The 20278-nt window shown below is 37.2% G+C and overlaps 1 protein-coding gene across 1 annotated transcript in view; it reads right to left on the reverse strand.

The window, feature by feature from the left end:
* Positions 1 to 2804: 2804 nt before the first annotated feature.
* The window catches only part of KCNB2 (potassium voltage-gated channel subfamily B member 2), a 442443-nt gene continuing 424969 nt past the window's right edge, over positions 2805 to 20278 (reverse strand). Inside the window, exon 2 of the mRNA XM_049781804.1 lies at positions 2805 to 5140. Within this exon, the coding sequence (XP_049637761.1) occupies positions 3020 to 5140 (2121 nt within the window). The 3' untranslated portion in view covers positions 2805 to 3019. The remainder of the gene's footprint in view (positions 5141 to 20278) is intronic.

A 20278-nucleotide genomic window follows, 5' to 3' on the forward strand; every position in this document is an offset into this window, starting at 1 on the left:
TAAAATGCATCATTTATGTAAATTTCTGATGTGAAATTAAGTCTTCAAAAGAATTCTGTGCTTGGTATATAACAGTCCATTCCAGGCATACCTATGCTCACACAAATGGTCTTAGAAGGGGTGCAGTGTATTTCCCTGAAAGAAGCTTTATATATTTTTTCCTAAGTGAAGACTTTTGGATTGAAGGAGTAGAGAAGAATGGAAGGCTAATCTTTCCATGGGAATGTCCTTGGAAACTACATAAAATTTAAATAATATGAAAGGATAAAGTTATTTAAGGGAAAATGTTTCTGGTGGAAGTGTGAAAGATGTCTTAGCTGCCTTATCTAGGCGAGGTTTCTAAATTAAGCATTTAGAAAAGGGGATCTCAGTAGAAGGCTTATTAGATACATAGAAGGTAGGCATTAATGATTGGTCAGGGCAATAAGACAAGACCACTCATGCAGACAGATAAATAAAAACACTGAGATTCGTTAATATAGACATTAGAAATAATTGCTTCTGAAACTATATAAAGAAAATGATTTTCAGAAGTTCTTTGCTATTGACATAATAGCAATATACCTGTTTGAGTTGAAAAACTATATATATATATAGAAAATTCAAACATTCTAGATTTACAAAAACTGATCAACATTTAGCTTTAGACACTAAAATAAGTATGACTAATAAAAATATCAATGATAAATAACCATAAACACTTGAAGATTATGTTTTGAGAAAACATAAAAACCATTAAAGAATTTAATTTGATAAAGGTAAAAAGTAAATATTTAGAATTATTTTTAGCAGTAATGTTGCTTGGTTTTAACAGATTAAAAACTTTTCTTATCTGAGATATAATGACCAGACTCTGTAATAAAGAAATGTTATTCCTGAAGTCATTTCTAAATATTTGGGTTGTATTTTTCCAATGTTTCTTTTACTTTAAAAATAAAAGAAAATTTAGGGTATTTTTTTTCTTTAAATAAAAGGTAAGTATTAAGTTTGAACCAGAATTTTTGTAACAAGTTCCCTGAACCACACACACACACACACACACACACACACACACACACACACACTTTTAAATTGAAGTCTTAAGGGAGCTGGGAAATAATTCGGTCTTTTTCTTTTTGGGGGCTGATGGTTATAACAGATCAAGAGAAGATTTTAGAGGTTCATCCAAAATCATATATTTGATAGTTGGATGGCTGGAATCATAACCCTACTTCTTGATACACAAAGTGGATTCAAAGGACCTTGATACAAGCACAAACCTCACAATAGGGCAAGTGCTTACCTTCTTTGCACTTTTAGAATGGTTTTCAACAAGGTTGAACCCAACCAGCCTTTAAGAAAGTTGGAAAGGGAGAAAGAGTGTGTTTCTAATTCTGCAGTTACTGGAGGATGTAATTAGCATCCATGGCTCTCAACAGTGTAGTATATCCCACCCACATCAGGCAATCCTGGGGTCCCATTACTGTGCAAAGTTACTATTGTTGGGTTCAGAACAACTTCAGGGAAGCAGCAGTCTTATTATATGGTTCTGTTTTCAGTTTGTCAAAAATCCCTTTCTGGAGTTTCTGTTTGTGACATATCTGTACTCTATCTTGAGATAATTAGATAGAAAGGGTTATAGTAGACGCAAGTAAAATCATATACTTCTTTAGATGTCCAACATGTAAATTCACTCATATATTCATACATATGTATATGCATCTATACATGTATATACACTTTACATTTTTTATTTTCATTTTGGAAAAGTTTTAAGATTTGATATTTTAAAATTTAAATTTAAGTGCTAAGATTTAAATTATATGAAATTTTGGAAAGGACCAATTGATGATGGCTAATTCAACCAGTGGTTTCTAAGGCATAAGAGAATTGAATTAAGGAATCAAGTAGGCCACTAGACAAATGTGATTCTAATATTTTGATGGTATACATAAACAGACTAAAATCTAAATCAGTAAATGTCACAGGCTATAAAAATGAATACCTAAGGATAGGTTATCATAGTCAAGTGCTTTTATAAATTTTCTTTCTTTGCATTTTATTTTTCTATATAACCCTTTCATCTAGCTCTTGATGAGAATTTCTAATAGTTCTGGGTTGTACAGATACATTTTTTAAAAAAGGTATATTTCCCAATTTAGGTTGTCATTTAAAAAAAAGGTTTAGTTGCTGCAACCTTTTAGATATTTTCAGATTAAAAAAAAAAAAAAGCATTTCTGTATAGGCCGTGGCATTATTAGCAAAATTTCAAGCTTAAACTCCAAGTTTCTGGATATCTATCTGGTCATTAAATCTTCTGTATTTTCATGATTTACAAATAAAACTATAATAAGTAAGCAGAAGCAAAAAAAGAAAAACTATACTATGAATTATGTCACAAATGATTAAAAACACTGTATTCCTTTAAACAAATGTACTTATAACAGCTTTATAACCCAAAGCAAGATATAAGATGATTTAAGAAGAGGTTGCAAATTTTGCAACATGAAGTCTATACGCTCCTCCAGGCAGTAGCTATGAAGGAAGAGGCTGTGTCTCAGAAACTTGTTTCCATGTGTTCTTGACACTTGCATCCCAGGCCCCATTATTTACAAGATCACGAATTTTGCAAGCTCAAAGCACCTTGCTCTTCATAATTATGAATGCATGCAATGACATTTTATCCTTTCATGTGCGAAGTATAAAACTAATCGTAACATAAAAGTTGCAACTATGTCTACAATTTGAAATGAAAGGATAAAAAAATGTCAGACATTGCAGAATACTGGATCCTACTTGAACTCTCTTTTATTTTTTCCCTGTTGTTTGCTCATTTTGTGTGTTTACAAAATGCAGTCTTGACTTTATTTAAACAGTACTTAGACTAAACTGTTCATGCCATGCAAAAATAACATTTTATGCACTTTTTTTTTTGCGGGGGAGAGGCTTCCTTTTATTTTTTTTTAGTTCACAGTTCTTTTGAACGGCCTTTTTAAGAAACGTATTTCATATATGTTTTTTTTATTGCTTTTGGAACTAGTCACATGCTGGTTTCACGTGTGGGACAGTAACCAGTGTCTCCTGGATTAGAATGAATTTCTGGGGCAAATAAGTGGTTTTCCATCTTGCACCCTTCTTGACTACTGTCCTTTTTCCCTTCAGCTACAGCATGGAAAGTGTCTTGCCTACAGTTGTGACTGGTTTCTGGGGATGAAGGAGAACCTGCACAGGCCGCTTCTCTTAAAGGGTCTCTTCCATCGCTAGGCGAATCTGCAAAGCAGTTGGGGCTGGCATCTGCCTGCTTGGCCTCACTGGTCCCTTGGAGTCCCAAAAAGTCATCCTCTTCTCCAGTGTCTATTTCAGTGAAGCTCCTCCTCTCTCTGGATGAGAAAGGAAAGAGCTTCTGCTTGGGAAATCGCCCTTTGGAAGGTCCCTGGCAATGTGTGGACCCCTCCGTGGCCAACAGTGGCCTGTCTCCTTGGTCCTGATTTTCTTCTAAGAGGATGGTGCTGATCAGCTGTGGTGCGGTGAGTGAAATGTCAGCAGTGGTCACTGGCAGTGGCCTGGCTGTGCTGGGTGGGGTCTGGGGAGCACTGCCTCTGTTTTCCTTAAAATTCACTTTGAGTGATCTGGACTTGAGGGGGTGGCAGCCTTTCAGCGAGCTCTTGGGACTGTCCGAGGCATTGTCTGAATGCAATTGGGGGTCAGTTGGGGAGCAGCTGGCCTCCAGGTTCACAGTTATATCCACCGGAGCCTCCGCAGGCCCTTTCTCTCTGGTTCGAAACAAGGGGCCTCTGGCTCTTTGGTGCTCTTCTGTGCCTGTGAGCTCGAGTGGGGGGCACCTCACCTGCAGGTGAGAGGCTGAGGGGGGTGGCAGGGGTGATCTTTCTGTCTCAGTGAAGTCGGTGGCACAGCTGGTGAAACTGTCAATGCTGGAAGTGCTCTTCATGTCCACGATGATGTCCGCCTGGGCCACGGCCAGTTGGTCGTGTGGACAGACCACCTCTTCCATCTCGATCTCTTCTTCATACGCAGGTGGCCTCTCAGGTGTTTCTTGGCAGTCTGAGTTGGGATGGGAGTGAGGCTGAGTTTTAGTGATTTTGTTGTACAGCATCTCTAATTTCTGGGCACTCAGATGCTGGGGGCTGGAGGAAGGCGCGTTGTTCAGCTGTTCGTGGGAGTCTTTTTGGCTCACCTCCTGGTACTTATTCTCGTAAGACTTGTTGGAGCTAGTTTCCGACAGAGCCTTCCTGGCCCACTTCCACCTGCTTGGGGATAGGTGATTATCGTCCGTTGAGTCCTTTACATTATTGGCTGACTCTCCTGATTTCTCGACAGCCACATCTATGAGTTCCATACTTCGGGCAAAGGCGTCTTTTAAGTTCATGGACACAATGCTTCCATTCCTCTTGGCCCGCTCCAGGGCCTCTCTCCTTTTAATGGCCTTTTCCTGGCGCTTCTGCTCTTTGTAAAATTCAGAAAAGTTGTTCACAATGATTGGGATGGGAAGCGCAATCACCAGCACACCAGCGATACAGCAGAGGCCTCCCACAATTTTCCCCAATAATGTTTTTGGGTATATATCACCATAACCTACAGTGGTCATAGTGATGGTGGCCCACCAGAAGGATGCCGGGATACTAGTGAACTTTGTAGCATCTTCATCCTTCTCAGCAAAAAATACCAGGCTGGAAAATATCATTATCCCCATGGCTAAAAATAATATCAACAAGCCGAGTTCATTGTAGCTTCGTCTGAGGGTGAAACCCAGAGACTGGAGGCCTGTCGAATGTCTAGCGAGTTTCAGGATTCTGAGGATACGCATGATTCGGAATATTTGCACCACACGCCTCACGTTCTGGAACTGCAGGACACTCTTGTTGGACTCTGTGAGGAAAATGGTGATGTAGTATGGCAGGATGGCCAGCAAATCAATGACATTTAATGGCCCTTTAAAGAATTTCCATTTATTTGGTGAGGATAAAAACCGTAAGAGGTACTCCATGGTAAACCAAGCAATACACACAGCCTCCACATGAGCTAATTGGGGATTGTCATTGGGTTGTCCGAATTCATCCATTTCCTGCAGCTCTGGGAGAGTGTTGAGAGAGAGAGCAATGGTGGAAAGTACGATGAACAGGATTGACACGATGGCTAAGATCTGGAAAGAAAAGAAAATTCAAGTTAGCAAATGCTCTGAATTAATGAGAGTTGTATGGACTGGCAGTGTTTTAGGAGATACAGACTGCTCAATGATATTCCAAGATTCCAAGGAGAGACCTTTATCAGTTCCCTAACAAAATGAAAACACATTCACACTTCTGCTAGTTAATTTCTAGGAGACTTAATATAGTATAGTTAAATTCCAGGGTCTCTAGCTACCAATAAACTCCAGGTATGCTGATTATGTGGCAGATATATCCAGTGACAGTTTAGAACCAGGCTAGGATGTCTCTCCCCAACTTCCATCTCCCACCCTGTGTCTCTGCACTTCCAGAAGTCTCGGCAGCCATGCCCATATCCTCCATCATGTCTGAGCAAGCAGACAACACCACAAGACTCATATAACTCTCACAAGAGAGGCACAACTAGCAGGAAAAACTCATGGACATATTGTCCTTTAACTGATCACACTTGAAGTTTTTGGGGGTCCACTATGAGCCACAGCAGTCATCACATGAACTCATCAGCCCAGATCCTCAAATCGTGGACCATGCAACATCTCCATAATTTCAATGCTAATTTTCTAGTAGGAAAACACCAGATTAGATGTGAAATTATTATAGAAGTAACATAAACTCAATAAGCAAAACTAACAACAGAATGCTCAACTAGCAATATACAGCTTAGAAATCCAACACACAGTGACATAAGGACCCAATTTCGGTATATGACAATTTTCACAAATTTTAATAAAGTTTTTCCCCCAATAATTTTATTACTACTTAGTTGTACCAAGCAATATTCAGTAAGTTAATCATAGCTGCAAGGGAGAGGCTTGAGCAGGTTGGGAAACTGATGATGAGTTGAGGGGATGTTACACTGGTAATATAGTAAATGCCAGAATTAACTATTATAAACAACTCTGTAAACTACAGTGTCTAAAATAAAGAATATTTATTTTTTGGTTTTTGGGCCACACCCAGTGATGCTCAGGGGTCACTAATGGCTCTGTGCTTAGAAATCTCATCTAGCTTAGGGGACTATATGGGACACTGGGATTTGAACCGGTCCATCCTGGGTAGCCACATGCAAGGCAAATGCCCTACTGCTGCACTATTGCTTCAGCCCCTAAAATAAAGAAATTTAATTAAAAATAAATTTTAGGGCCTAAGCACATATCTATATCTATATACATATATCTATATATCTATATCTATATCTATATATCATTCCCCATTCCTCCGTACCCATTGTTCACGAACACCTTTGCATGAATAATCACCATTCGGATTAGTTTACAGGGAATAATCATTAACTCCTCTTCTATGCAATTTTTCTCACCACGTAGTTTCTGTATCCTTAAGTGAATTGCTTGCATGTTATGTAAGTTTAGGATAATTCTCTATTTCTAGAAGTTTTAGTCTATAGCCATAAACACAAATGTAGACATATACATGGAGAAACACATTGCATGCAGTGCAATAGCATTATTTTTTCAAAGAACCAATTTCTTTTTTTTTTTTTTTTTTGGTTTTTGGGCCACACCTGGTGACGCTCAGGGGTTACTCCTGGCTGTGTGCTCAGAAATTGCTCCTGGTTTGGGGGACCATATGGGATGCTGGGGGATCGGACCTTGGTTTGTCCTAGATTAACATGGGCCAGGAAGACACTTTACCACTTGCACCACCCCTCTGGCCCCTCATAGAACCAATTCTATGAATGCACTAAGCACTGATGACAGAAGCATGTTAGGGTGGGTTCCATCCTGAGATGTGTGAATTTCTAGCCAAGAGCCTTGTGGAAAAGGACCATAATGAGATGATTTCATTCAATCACAGACATTTTCGTAAATAATTGCTAGAGGATGGTCATGATGATCCTAGTATAGGGCATATATTTTAGGATGAGGAAATAATAGCACAGTGTCAGGTGTGGAAAGAAAGAAGAGCTCAATAAGAAGAGGGATAAGTGACTAGATTTTAGAGTTATCCTGAGCTTTGAGATTGGCTTTATCACTTATCTGTGGAGTTGGGTTCCTTATCAGTCTCTAGATCTCTCAGTTTACAAATCATTCAAGCATAACAATAATCAGAACTGTTTCATGATTGCTGTGGAGATTAGGTGGTACACAAAAAATCTGAAAAATGCAATTAAATTAAAGGCACTTATATCCTTAGAGTCTGAAATGTAACAGGATCTAGAGTCTGAAATTAGAAGAGGTTGATATGAAATAAAACTTGTTTGCTCTCCATCTAAAACAGGGGTCTCAAACTCGCGGCCCTCTGTACAACATTTTGTGGCCCATGGCTGGCCTTCAAAAATTGCAATATTCGCGATTATTCACTTACCGAATAATCGCAATAAAAATCGCATTAGTAAGAAAAAATCACATTAAACATTCGCATACCCCGAGCAGTTCCGTTCGGGGTATGCAAATGTTTAATGCGATCTTTTGCGATTTTTTTTTTTTTTTTTTTGGTTTTTGGGCCACACCTGGCGGTGCTCAGGGGTTACTCCTGGCTGTCTGCTCAGAAATAGCTCCTGGCAGGCACGGGGGGGGGGGGGGGGATATGGGACACCGGGATTCGAACCAACCACCTTTGGTCCTGGATCGGCTGCCGCTGTGCTATCTCTCTGGGCCCACTAATGCGATTTTTTTATTGTGAATATTTGGTAAGCGAAATCCCTTATGCGGCCCTGCCTCACCCCGACTTTGCCTCTTGCGGCCCCCAGGTAAATTGAGTTTGAGACCCCTGATCTAAAAGAAAGGCTCATTTGATATATTTTGTGACGCTTGAGGCTCTCCCAGAAAGATAACACTTCAAACAAATGATTCAATATGTATCATTAATTATGTGTAGTACTATAAGGCAAATGTAAGTTGTCTTATTGTGTATTTATTTAAAAAAACTAATAAGTATAATAAATGTGAGACTTTGCTTTAAGTACAGAATAGACCTTTAAAATGGACATTAACTTTAGATCAGCAAACTCCATGGCATCTAGAAATTGTTTTGTTTATCATAACTGTGCAAGTATTTAATCTTATCACCTCCAACAACAGACTTTCAATGCTGTCTTTTTCTCTTAGCTCTGGCAAATACGGTAAGTTTATGTTTGTACAAGGCAAATGAAGCAGAAATTCAAAACAACTATCTGTGAGATATTGGTTTATCTCCTTGGAGATTAGAATGACATCATCTCCAAGGTTTCTTTCACCTCTAACATTTAGTGATTCTCTTTCTATACTAAAACATTTTGCTTATTCCTGTCATGTCTGCAAACTAAAAAAGGATGTCACAATTGATCCTGACATTTTTCATGATTTGCTAAAATACAATTTAGTTGCTAAAAAAAGATTTCAAACGGGAAGGTTTTGAAAAAAAAAAAAGTTGCACTATTGTGTTCATGCATTTTGTTAGCTGGACTATTGGGGAAAACATTCTTTCCATTAAAATTTTGAATTGTCTAGTCAATAATTTCAACTCATTTAGACACATAAATATACAGAGTTCAAAACTGTGCTTGTGGTACTGTTTTGCATTCACAGATGCCAAATGGTGGCTGCTTTGTTTTATGTTTGTGTGAAAAAGTAAGGCATTGGAGACTTGCTTCAATTAAAAAAATTAATGTTACATCCTATAAAGATAATGTGTATTTAGCAGTGGAAAGAATAGATACAGGCTCTCTTTGAGTCTTTAGCTTCCTTATCTGCCGCTTGACTTGTCTGTCTCAGAAGGTTGTTAAACCCAAACTAGATCAGATTTGCAACAATTTCAAATACATTCTTTAAGCAGTAGTTTTCTTAAAACTAAGATAACTGTAGCTTATTTTCCATGGACTAAATAAACTACCTAGACAGCCAATATTCATTTACTAATTGAATGGAGGTTGGATGGATGAAGAAAATAAAAATGGTTTATGGCTACAAACTTTCAGTTATAAAATAAGTACTGGGTATGTAAAGTAGGGCATGGTGATTGGTTTAGAACAACCCACTCAAATTATCTGTACCATAAAAGCATGCTCATTTGTTGCATTATTTCTCCAGCTTCCCACTTCTACAAGGAAGTATTCTGAATTTCTAGAATTAAAGTGCCATTAAAAACTGGCTTTGTGTCTTGGACACCTAGTTTGCCTCAGTAGCTCATCAATCACTATTAACAGAGAAGCACAAGGATTTATTTCTATCATTATCCATACATTTAAGGACCTTGTCTTGAAGCTTTAAAGAAAGAAACAAAGCAAGTAAGCTCTAACATGCAATCATTATTTTTTCCCCTTATTATGAATCTCTGCTGTAAATTTCTCCTGAAAAGATATTTTTGGGATCATCATCATTTTGACCATGTTAAAGAATGCTTGGAAACAGAAGACATGCAAGAGTCATACTAAAATGAAGCCACTTGGCCAAGATAATAGATGGGAGCCAATCCAACCATGACTGCAGAAACTTGTAGGATTTTCTTTGCAATACTCTGCTTTCTTCTTTTAACTGCAAAACTTGTAGGGCTTTACATTTTTTTCAAAAAGACATCAACTGTGGTTTGAATGGATTAAAAATACTTCTACATTTATCAGGAAACAAGGTGGTATATATTGGGCAGAGGGGTGCATGTCCTTCATGTCCTTCATTATGTTCTAAAACCTATACAGATTTGCTCTTAGGTTCATTCTTGAAGGCTACTTAAGACATTGCCAGTCAAAATGGACATCTAATACAGGTATTCAACCAAGAGAGTCCAGTCTTTCAGGAGAAGTAGAATTAGTAATACTCAAATAGCTATTTTATTTATTCTCTTTAAGAGTAAATTTAATGTTATGTCTGAAGGAGTGGAAAGTTATAGAAATTTGGAACCCTAGTCTGTAGAAAAAACAATTTAATTGGGAAAAACTAAGTTGCTTTTATTGCTGGAAGTATAGAGGTAGGTTTGTTAAGTAGGTAATTAACATCGGCACTGTAAATATATATGCCCACATATATATTCTGTAAAAGTATATGCCCACATATATTCTGTTTATGTTCAGAAGCTTAAAAATCACTTATACCAGTGAGATATAGAAGAATTATAAATTGGAAAGTACTAATGACAAATATATACAAAGTTTTAGATATATGTATTTATATATAAATATACATTTCATAGAAATAAAATACAAAATGACACCTTAAAACAGCTAAGTTAGCAGCCAGTATATTCTCTGGAGTTAGGAGATTGAAAAGCAATTTAAAGGGGGGCTGGAAAGATAGCAAAGTGATAAGGCATTTGCCTTGTATGTGGCCAACACAGGACAGACCCCAGTTCAAATCCCGGCATCCCATATGATTACCTGAGCCTGCCAGGAGCTGAAGAGCCAGGAGCAACTCCTGAGTACTGCCAGGTGTGACCCAAAAAGAAAAAAAAAAAGAAAAAAAAAGCAATTGAAAAACATTTCTTCTAGTAGTGGTTTCTAAGTTAAAGTATTAGAAAATTTTCATAATATACTAGAGGAGCTGTAAAAAAATTTTCCCAGAAGGACTCACTCCTTATGAGGCTGCAGGACAGTGCTGGGAAAAAAAATTAGGACTGCGCCCATAATAAACACTTGAGCTTTCATCTTGGCCCTAGATAAATGGCTTTTAATTTAATTTAAAAGTACCAGCAAGTATACTGTATACTCTTTAATCAGAACTTCTTACCTAAACACTTACCTATGTTTTGATTCTGACATCAGAAAATTTCAAACTATGGGTAGAAGTATCTTTGTTGGTCAGAAGTAAATTCCAAAAGTCACAGTAAGTATTTAAAAAAAAGAAAAGCGAAAAAGCAATGGCAACACAACAAAAATGGTAGCATTTTATAAAATACTGCTGGATTTCTATGAATGTATGTGTATTTATTATTGTTATTTTTTACTTCTATATATATACAGATAATAAATGCTAACATTTATGAATGGGAAACTTGGTTTTTTCAACATACTAGTCAAATAGGACTACAGCTCTTATACTTTGGCATTACTCTGACCTTGACAACTCATTTACTTATATATATATATATATATATATATATATATGTTAATAAACTCTGTTATATAAACATAGACCTGCATTCATATTTTAAAATTTACTTTTTATGCATATCACTTGTTCACATGTCGAATAACATTGTATTAATTTTAGGTGATCAACATAACAATGTTACAAGTTTATATCTTGTTCTGACATTTAGATTTCTGATCTTTTATTTATTGCCTTTTGCATGTCCATTGCTCATTTTTTTCAATAAATCAAAGTAATTTAATTTATATTTCTTATAATTTATGTTGGGGTAAAATTTTTTATTAATACTAAATTTATTTTGTGTTTAAACATTTGTTACAAGTAATCCCATAATTAAATTATTTGTGGGCATCTTTTCCAATTTTGAATATTTTACATAAATGGCATTATATAACTAAATAAACATTTTAATAATGTAAAGCAAAACTCTATTTACCTCTGATAGGACTTAATAAAAATGTAATAGAAATCATGACTAATGAAATTAAAGGGATTTGAATGAAAAAAGGGATATGTGGGGCTTGACAATACACACAAAGAGCCAAAGGAAGCAACAGGAGAACTGATCACTATTACTGAATTGGTAGAAGAAATTGGAAGGAAAGGTCATTAGGATCCTTGGGAAATGGAAGTGAGTATTCTGGCAATGGGTGTAGTGTTGGAATTATGTGCATGAGAAACCATTATCAACAGTATTGTAAATTACAGTCTCAATAAAAATGTAGTAGATGTTAAATTATTCAAATCACACCATTGATTAATATTGGCTTCTAAATATTATATGGGAGTTGTAATTATGTGATCTATTTCAAAATAAAATATAATACCCAATTTTATTGGGAAATGTTAAACTGCCTAAGAAGTCATATATAATTTGAATACTTAATATTAAAATAACTGATTCCAGGGACTGTTAGTGCAAGTGGGTAAATGCTTGCTTTGCATGTAATTAACCCAAGTTCCACCCCCAATATCTCAGGAATGATCCCTGAGCCCAGAACCAGGAGTAAACTCTAAGCATTTCTGGGCACGATCTCTTCCCTACAAAACAAACAAACCCAAATAAAATAATAGATTCTGTCTTCTTACACTACCAACTTTGGTTTACAGATCATGTTTTGGATCCAAATCTTAGTTTCAGTGCTCACCCAGTCAGGTAGTGGCTACTTTTCAGATGTTACAGATGATAAAATTAAACTTACACATATTAAGAATCAGAAAAGCCATTAGTTAATAATGACTAAAGATATATAACTAATGAGTATAACTAATGAAATATAACTAATGAATAATTCTGAGATAAGTTACTTACAGGTTATCAAGGCAAAATTTGACCTTCAAAATATTCACATAAATCACACAGACAATATTATAAAAATATTCAGATAAGGTTTACATATAAACCAAAATTCCCCATATTTAAATTTATTTTCAGTCTTATACCTGGCCAACCTTTAAAGTCTCTGGTTATACTTAATTTCCTATAGCCTGTAAAAAGTTCAAGCAGATGTGAAGGTTGAAAGTCAACTTTTCCTGCTAAAGATTTATTTATTTCTGTTTGTGGGTCACAGCTGGGTAGTACTCTGGAACTATACTTAGCTGGTTGTCAAGGTGCCTGTGCAGTATCAGGAATTTGAACTGGTCTCATCAGGTTTCAGGGCAATTGCTTTAACCTTGTTCTATATCTCTGGATCCCTTTTATCTTTTATGGTGGAAAGAGTGTCTGCTCAAAAAATCTTATGTTCTGTGTGGTATACAATATTTTAAATTAGCAGGTGAGTGAAAAAAGAAACTGTGGTACATCTAGACAATGGAATACTATGCAGCTGTTAGGAAAATGAAGTCAGGAAATTCATTTATACAAAGATGGATATGGAGAGTATTATGCTGAGAATAATGAGTCAGAAGGAGAGGAACAGACATATAACAATCACATTCATTTGTGGGGTAAAAGAAAAAAAGATAGATGTAATAATATCCAGAGTCAATAGAGATGAGTGCCAGGAGGACCAGTCCGTGGTAGAAGTTTGCCACAAGTACTAGAACAGTGCAGTTAGGGTAAAGAAAGCACTACTGGGACTACTATGATAGTTGGAACTGATCACTCTAGACAATAACTGGATTTTGAAAGAGAGAGAGAGAAAGAGAAAGAGAGAGATGGAGAGAGAGAGGCAGGCAGCAGGCAGCAGGGGAGAGTGTAGATAGGCAGCAAGGGAGGGAAGGAGACTGGAGACACTTGTGACAGAAAATGCTCTTAAGTGAAGGGTGGTGTATATTTTAAGACAAACTCAATCATTAACAAATTTGTAGTCAGTTTTTTTTAAAATTTTATTTTATTGAAAGCTTAGTGGTTTACAGAGTTATCCATAGTTGGGGTTCAGATATACAATGATTCAGGGCCAATTCCATCACCAGTGTCAACCTCTCTCCACTAATGTCCCCAGAATGCATTTGTACAACCACCCATTGCCCCTCTTCTCCTGCTAGTACAACAGACCCATTTTAAGTTTAGATGGTTAAAGTTTGGGTCTTTTGATTTCATTATTGTTGCCTTCGGCTTGTAAATTTAGTTTTGTTGTTCTTTTTCACACTAGCAATGCACCTTAGACTGCTTGGACCCTGGCCCATATACTTTCATATTTTTGTTTCTCTTCTTTCACTAAGTTTCTTTTTTTCTCCTCACTACACTCTGGGTTAAGCATGTTTGAGACAAGTCCTATTGAGACTATTGCATTTCTTTATGCAGTTATTCTGAATACCACATATTAGTGACATCATTTTGTATTTATACTTTTTCTTCTGATATTATTTCACTTAACATTTTATCTTCCACTATGGGTTTTAAGAAAAATAAGACTTTATAGTAATAATGCCTAGAGAGAATAGAGATGAGGGCTGGAAGAACAGGCTCAAGATATGAAGCTCACCACAATGAGTGGTGAGTGCAGTTAGAGAAATAACTACATTAACAACTATCATGACAGTATTAATGAGTGAGAGGAGTAGAATGCCTATCTTGAACACAGGCAGAGGGTGTGGAGGAGGGAGATGGGGCACTGGTGGTGGGAATGTTGCACTGGTGAAGGGGGTGTACTTTTTTTGGGGGGGGCACACTTGGCGGTGCTCAGGGTTACTCCTGTCTATCTGCTCAGAAATAGCTCCTGGCAGGCACGGGGGACCATATGGGACACCGGGATTTGAACCAACCACCTTAGGTCCTGGATCGGCTGCTTGCAAAGCAAAGACCGCTGTGCTATCTCTTCAGCCCCGTTTTTCAGTATTTTTGATATATGATATCCTCACTGGTGTAAGATTATATCTCATTGTTGTCTTGATTTGAATTTCCCTAATAATAAGTGAAGATGAGCATTTTTTTCATGTGACTGTTGGCCATCTGTTGGCCTCCTTAAGAGAAGTGTCTGTTCATTTCCTCTCCCTATTTTTTCTTTAGGTTTAGTGGAGCAGGGGCCGGGTGGTGGCGCTAGAGGTAAAGTGCCTGCCTTGCCTGTGCTAGCCTTGGACGGACCGCGGTTCGATCCCCCGGCATCCCATATGGTCCCCCAAGCCAGGAGCGACTTCTGAGAACATAGCCAGGAGTAACCCCTGAGCGTCACCGGGTGTGGCCCAAAAACCAAAAAAAAAAAAAAAAAAAAAAAAGGTTTAGTGGAGCTAACCTTTCTGAGCACTTTGTATATCTTAAATATCAAACCTTTATCTGATGTGTTGAGTACAAAAATTTTTCCCAAACAGTTCACTGCCTTCTAATTTTAGCCTCTGTTACTTTTGCCATACATAAACATTTTAGTTTGATGTAGCCCCATTTATTCAGGTTTGATGCTATAGCCTTTACTATCATGAAAGACTTCTTTGAAGTCTAAGTGGTAGAGTGTTCTGCCTATGTTTCCCTCAATGAATTTTATGGATTTAGGTCTAATCTCAAGCTCTTTTATCCACTTTGAATTGAATTTTGTGTAAGATGTGAATTATGCACTAAACAACATGCTACTCAACAACAGCTGGATCAAAGAGGAAATAAAGGAAGAAATAAAAAAATTCCTTGAGACTAATGATAATGAAGAAACAAATTATTAAAATCTATGGACACAGTGAAGGCAGTAATTAGGGGATACTCATTGCAATAGAGACCTACATAGATAATTAACAATCTAAAGGCACACATTAAATATTGGGTTAACCAACAACAAGGGAACTCAAACACAAGCAGAAGAAAAGAAAAAATAAAACCAGAGCAGAAAATAAGACTATAGGAACAAGGAAAACAATACAAAGAATTGATAAAACCAGGAGTTTTTTTTTAAAGAATAAACAAGATAGAAAAAGTGTTTCAGGACTCACAAGAAAAAAAAAAGGAAAATGCTCAAATCAGATCAGAAATGAAAGGCAAGAGATTACAACAGAACCCCAAGAAATCCATGAGATCATGAAATCTTATTATGAACAACTGTACTCTGTTAAGCTTATAAACCTAGAAGAAATGGGCAGATTTCTAGAAAAATATAATCTCCCAAAAGTGAGTGAAGAGGAAGTACAAAAATTAAACAGGGCAATCACAGTAAGGAAATTAATACAGTATTTAAGAAACTCCCCAAGAATAAAAGTCCAGGACTAGACAGGTTTATGGATGAGTTTTATCAAACTTTCAGAGAATAGTTACTACCATTGATCCTTAGACTCCTCCAAAATATCGAAGAGATAGGAATTATCCCAAATACTTATTATGATGCTAACATTATGCTAATTCCCAAAGCTAACAGAGATACTACCAAGAAAGAAAACTACAGACCAATCTCATTGATGAACATTGATGCAAAAATCCTTAACAAAATCTTAGCAAACCACATAACTTGAACCATCTTGTTCACCTCACAAATTGAGGGGGAAATAATGGAGGGCACCAAGACCAAACAGTTGTATGAACATTGAGTAGAAATAAAAAAAGATCAGATTTAAACACCAAATCCAAAGCCAACTACAACAGAATCGACACCCAATCTACAATAAGCTAGACACAGAAGCAGCCCAGGGGGCGAAAATGGAGCTATATGGAATGCATGCTGGGAACAGGGTTGGAGGGAGGACAACCTTATACTATACTAACAGCCCCGGGGGGCAAAAAAGGGGCTATATGGGATGCATGCTGGGAACAGGTTGGAGGGAGGACAATCTTGGTGGTAGGAATGCTCCTGATTCAATGTCACTATGTATGTAAAATACTACTGTGAATGATTTGTAATTCACTTTGGTCAAAATAAAAATTACTAATAAAAAATCTCAGCAAACATATTCCAACAATATATCAAAAAGTTCATATAGTATAACTAAGTAGGTTTCATACCAGAGATTCAAGAGTGTTTCAATATATGCAAGTCAATCAGCATCATACAACACATCAGTTAGGAAGAATAAAGCCACATGATCAGATCAAACGATGCAGAGAAGGCATTTGACACGATCCAACACCCATTCTCAATTAAAACCCTCAGCAAAAAAGGGGTGGAAGGAACCTTCTTCAAGATAATAACACCTGTCTATAAAAATCCCGCAGCCAACATTATTCTAATGGAAAAAAACTGAAAGCATTTCCACTAAGGTCAGGTGCTAGACGTGGATGTACGCTGTCTCCACTCTTATTCAAGATAGTATTAGAAATCCTAGCAATAGCAATCAGACAAGTGTAGGAAATCAAAGGATTTCAAATTGAAAAAGAGGACGTCAAATTATGTCTATTTACAGACGACATGATGAGACTCATTGAAGACCCTAAAGAGTCCACAGAAAAGTTCCTAGAAACAACCAACCAATACAGTAATGTCGCTGGCTACAAAGCCAATACACGAAGGACAGTTGCATTCTTCTATACAAATAACAACTCAGAGGAGAAAGAGATGTCTATCCCATTTAAAATAGTGCAATCACAGTTTTTAATAGAAGGAAAAATTAGTTATATCACTTTATATCTCAAGATAAATTTCTTGACCTCAATAATTAATGCCACTTCTGTCTTTGGTTTTCAAAATTGGTTTCTGAGCCATGGTGTTTTGGGTTATTCCTTAGGAAAGAAGACCTTGTGGATAGAACTATGGAACTCTCCAGTACTGTAGTATAAAAAGAAGAGCTGTGATTCCTGGTGGTGCTGAAGATGCATGAATCTCAATAAAAGGTGAATATTTTTCTTTACTTTTTAAATAACAGTTTATTTAAGTACAATGATTACTATGAGTATTTGCTCATAGTTGGGTTTCAGTCATTGAATGACCCTCAAGTGTAACTTTTCCCCACCACCAATATCCCCCATTTCCCTACCCACCATCCCTACTTCTCTTTGGGACAGGCATTCTGATTCTATCTCTCACTATAGTTGTCATAGTAGTTGTTAGTGCAATTGTTTCTCCTACTGCGCTCACCACTCTTTGTGATAAGCTTCATATCATGGGCTGGTACTTCCTGCCCTCATCTCTATTGTCTCTGGGTATTATTACTATACTCTCTTCTTTTTCTTAAATCCTGCAGGCTAGTGGGGCTATTCTGTGTCTATATCTCTCCCTATGACTCATTTAAATCAGCATGATAGTCTCCATGTCCATCTATGTATGGGAAAATTTCATGACTCCATCTCTCCTGATGGCTGCAAAGTATTCCATCATATAGATATACCACAGTTTCTTTAGCCACTCATTTGTTGTCCTGTTTCTGGATGGTTTCCAGATTCTGGCTTTTGTAAATAGCAATGCACTGAACACTGGAGAACAGAGGACATTTTTATATTGTGCTTTTGTGTTCCTAGGGTAGATTCTTAGGAGTAGTATGCTGGATCATATAGGAATTCAATCTCTAGTTTTTTTTTTTTTTTGGGTTTTTGGGCCACACCCGGTAACGCTCAGGGGTTACTCCTGGCTATGCGCTCAGAAGTCGCTCCTGGCTTGGGGGACCATATGGGACACCGGGGGATCGAACCGCGGTCCGTCCTAGGCTAACGCTGGCAAGGCAGACACCTTACCTTTAGCGCCACCGCCCGGCCCCCAATCTCTAGTTTTTTAAGGAATAGCCATATTTCTTAAGAAAGTTGGACTAGGGCCCGGAGAGATAGCACAGCGGTGTTTGCCTTGCAAGCAGCCAATCCTGAACCTAAGGTGGTTGGTTCGAATCCCGGTGTCCCATATGGTCCCCCCGTGCCTGCCAGGAGCTATTTCTGAGCAGACAGCCAAGAGTAGCCCCTGAGCACCACCGGTGTGACACCCCCCCAAAAAAAAAGTTGGACTAGTTGGGGCTGGAGAGATAGCATGGAGGTAGGGCATTTGCCTTGCATGCAGAAGAATGGTGGTTCAATTCCTGGCATCCCATATGGTCCCCCAAGTGTGCCAGGAGTGATTTCTGAGCATAGAGCCAGGAGTAACCCCAGAGCACTGCTGGGTGTGACCCAAAAAACCAAAAAGAAAAATTAAAAAAAGAAAGTTGGACTAGACAACATTCCCATCAGCAGTGAATGAGAGTTTCTTTCTCCCTGCATCCATGCCAGTATTGGTTGTTCGTGTTCTTTGTGATGTGTGCAAGTGTCTGTGGCATGAGATGATATCTCATTGTTGTTTTGATTTGCATCTCCCTGTTTAAGAAGTGAATATTTTTCAAAGAAGCAGCTTAATTCCATATCATAATGTACACATCCTGTCATAAGCATTTACATTAACACAAGTAGCTATCTTTCCATTAGGTACAGTGATACTGTTAGGAACTGCTTTGTTTGAAAATACTATGGAAATGACCAATGTGTGATCAAAGCCTTTTCCATACTATTTACTCAGACATAAATCTATTTTCTTATTTGTGGCCACAGCTGTTGTTTGCAGGGTTGGTTATTAAATAAGCTATGCCCTTTACATTTTTAGAATTTTAAAATGATAGGCTAACTTTGTTTAGGCTTAGAATTTAAAACTTATTACTCCCAAATGGCAGAATCCATGACTAAACATTACATGAAGATAAGACATAAAACTGTAATTCAATGAGCTACACTATATTGAACAAATGAGAACACATTAAATAGCCACTGGGAATCTGGAAGGTTTGGTTACCAAGAAAGATTTTCTCAGTCTCTGCGCATTATTTAATGGTTTGGGATAACTTAGAGCAATATTTAAAAATATATTTTGTCAACATATTTTCAAACTGATTTTTAATTCCTTTTTTTGGTATCCAAAATTGAACTACAGTAGTGCTGAGGGTTTACTTTTGTCTCTGTGCTCAGGGATTACTCCTGGCAGGACTATATGGAATACTAGGATTAAACCTGAATTGGCCATATGCATGGCAAGTGTCCTACCTGCTGTACTATATCTCTGGCCTTAGAATTCTTTTAAAAGGCATTTTGTGAGACCAAAATCATAGTAGAGGGCATAGGGCACCTGCCTTGCAAGCAGTTAACCTGAGTTCATTCCTGGCACTTCATTAATTTCTTGAGGCTCTGTCAGGATTGATCCCTGAGCACAGAGCCAGGAATGAGTCCTGAACACTACTGGGTGTGGCTCCCAAACAAAAACAAACAAACAAAACAGAATAAAAGAATCATTGTAAGAAAGCTTTTAGATTTTGACTACAAAAATGAGGTCACAAAGTGATGAGGAGAAGAGGACTCAGGGGAGAGGAAGAGGTGGACTAGGAATGATAAGGATAATGATAATTAGGTGGTGGTGGAGTCACAAGAAGTTTGTACACAAAAGCATAATGCTATTATAGCCATGTTACTTAAACTATAATTTTAGAAAAGGCAATTTGATGAATTTTGTTCAGGTCTGAATACTTAATTCAAGAAATTGCATTAAATATGTGTATTATCATCAAATTTTTATTTATGCGTATCTTGCAAATCCAACAAATACCATCTGTGGCCTTTTGAGTTTTTAAATATTATTTCTTAAGGTACTAAGATTAGGAAAACAAATACCAAGTTTCTATATAAATAAGAGAGTTCACAAAATAATAAAAACCCCATGGTGTCCTCACAGATTCATCCTCTCGCAGCACAATGGTAGGTGTTTTTGCTTCTGAAAATCTAAGCAGACAAGATAACAAAATCTA

This window comes from Suncus etruscus, chromosome 10 (genome assembly GCF_024139225.1).
Source record: "Suncus etruscus isolate mSunEtr1 chromosome 10, mSunEtr1.pri.cur, whole genome shotgun sequence".
Classification (NCBI taxonomy): Eukaryota; Metazoa; Chordata; class Mammalia; order Eulipotyphla; family Soricidae; genus Suncus; species Suncus etruscus.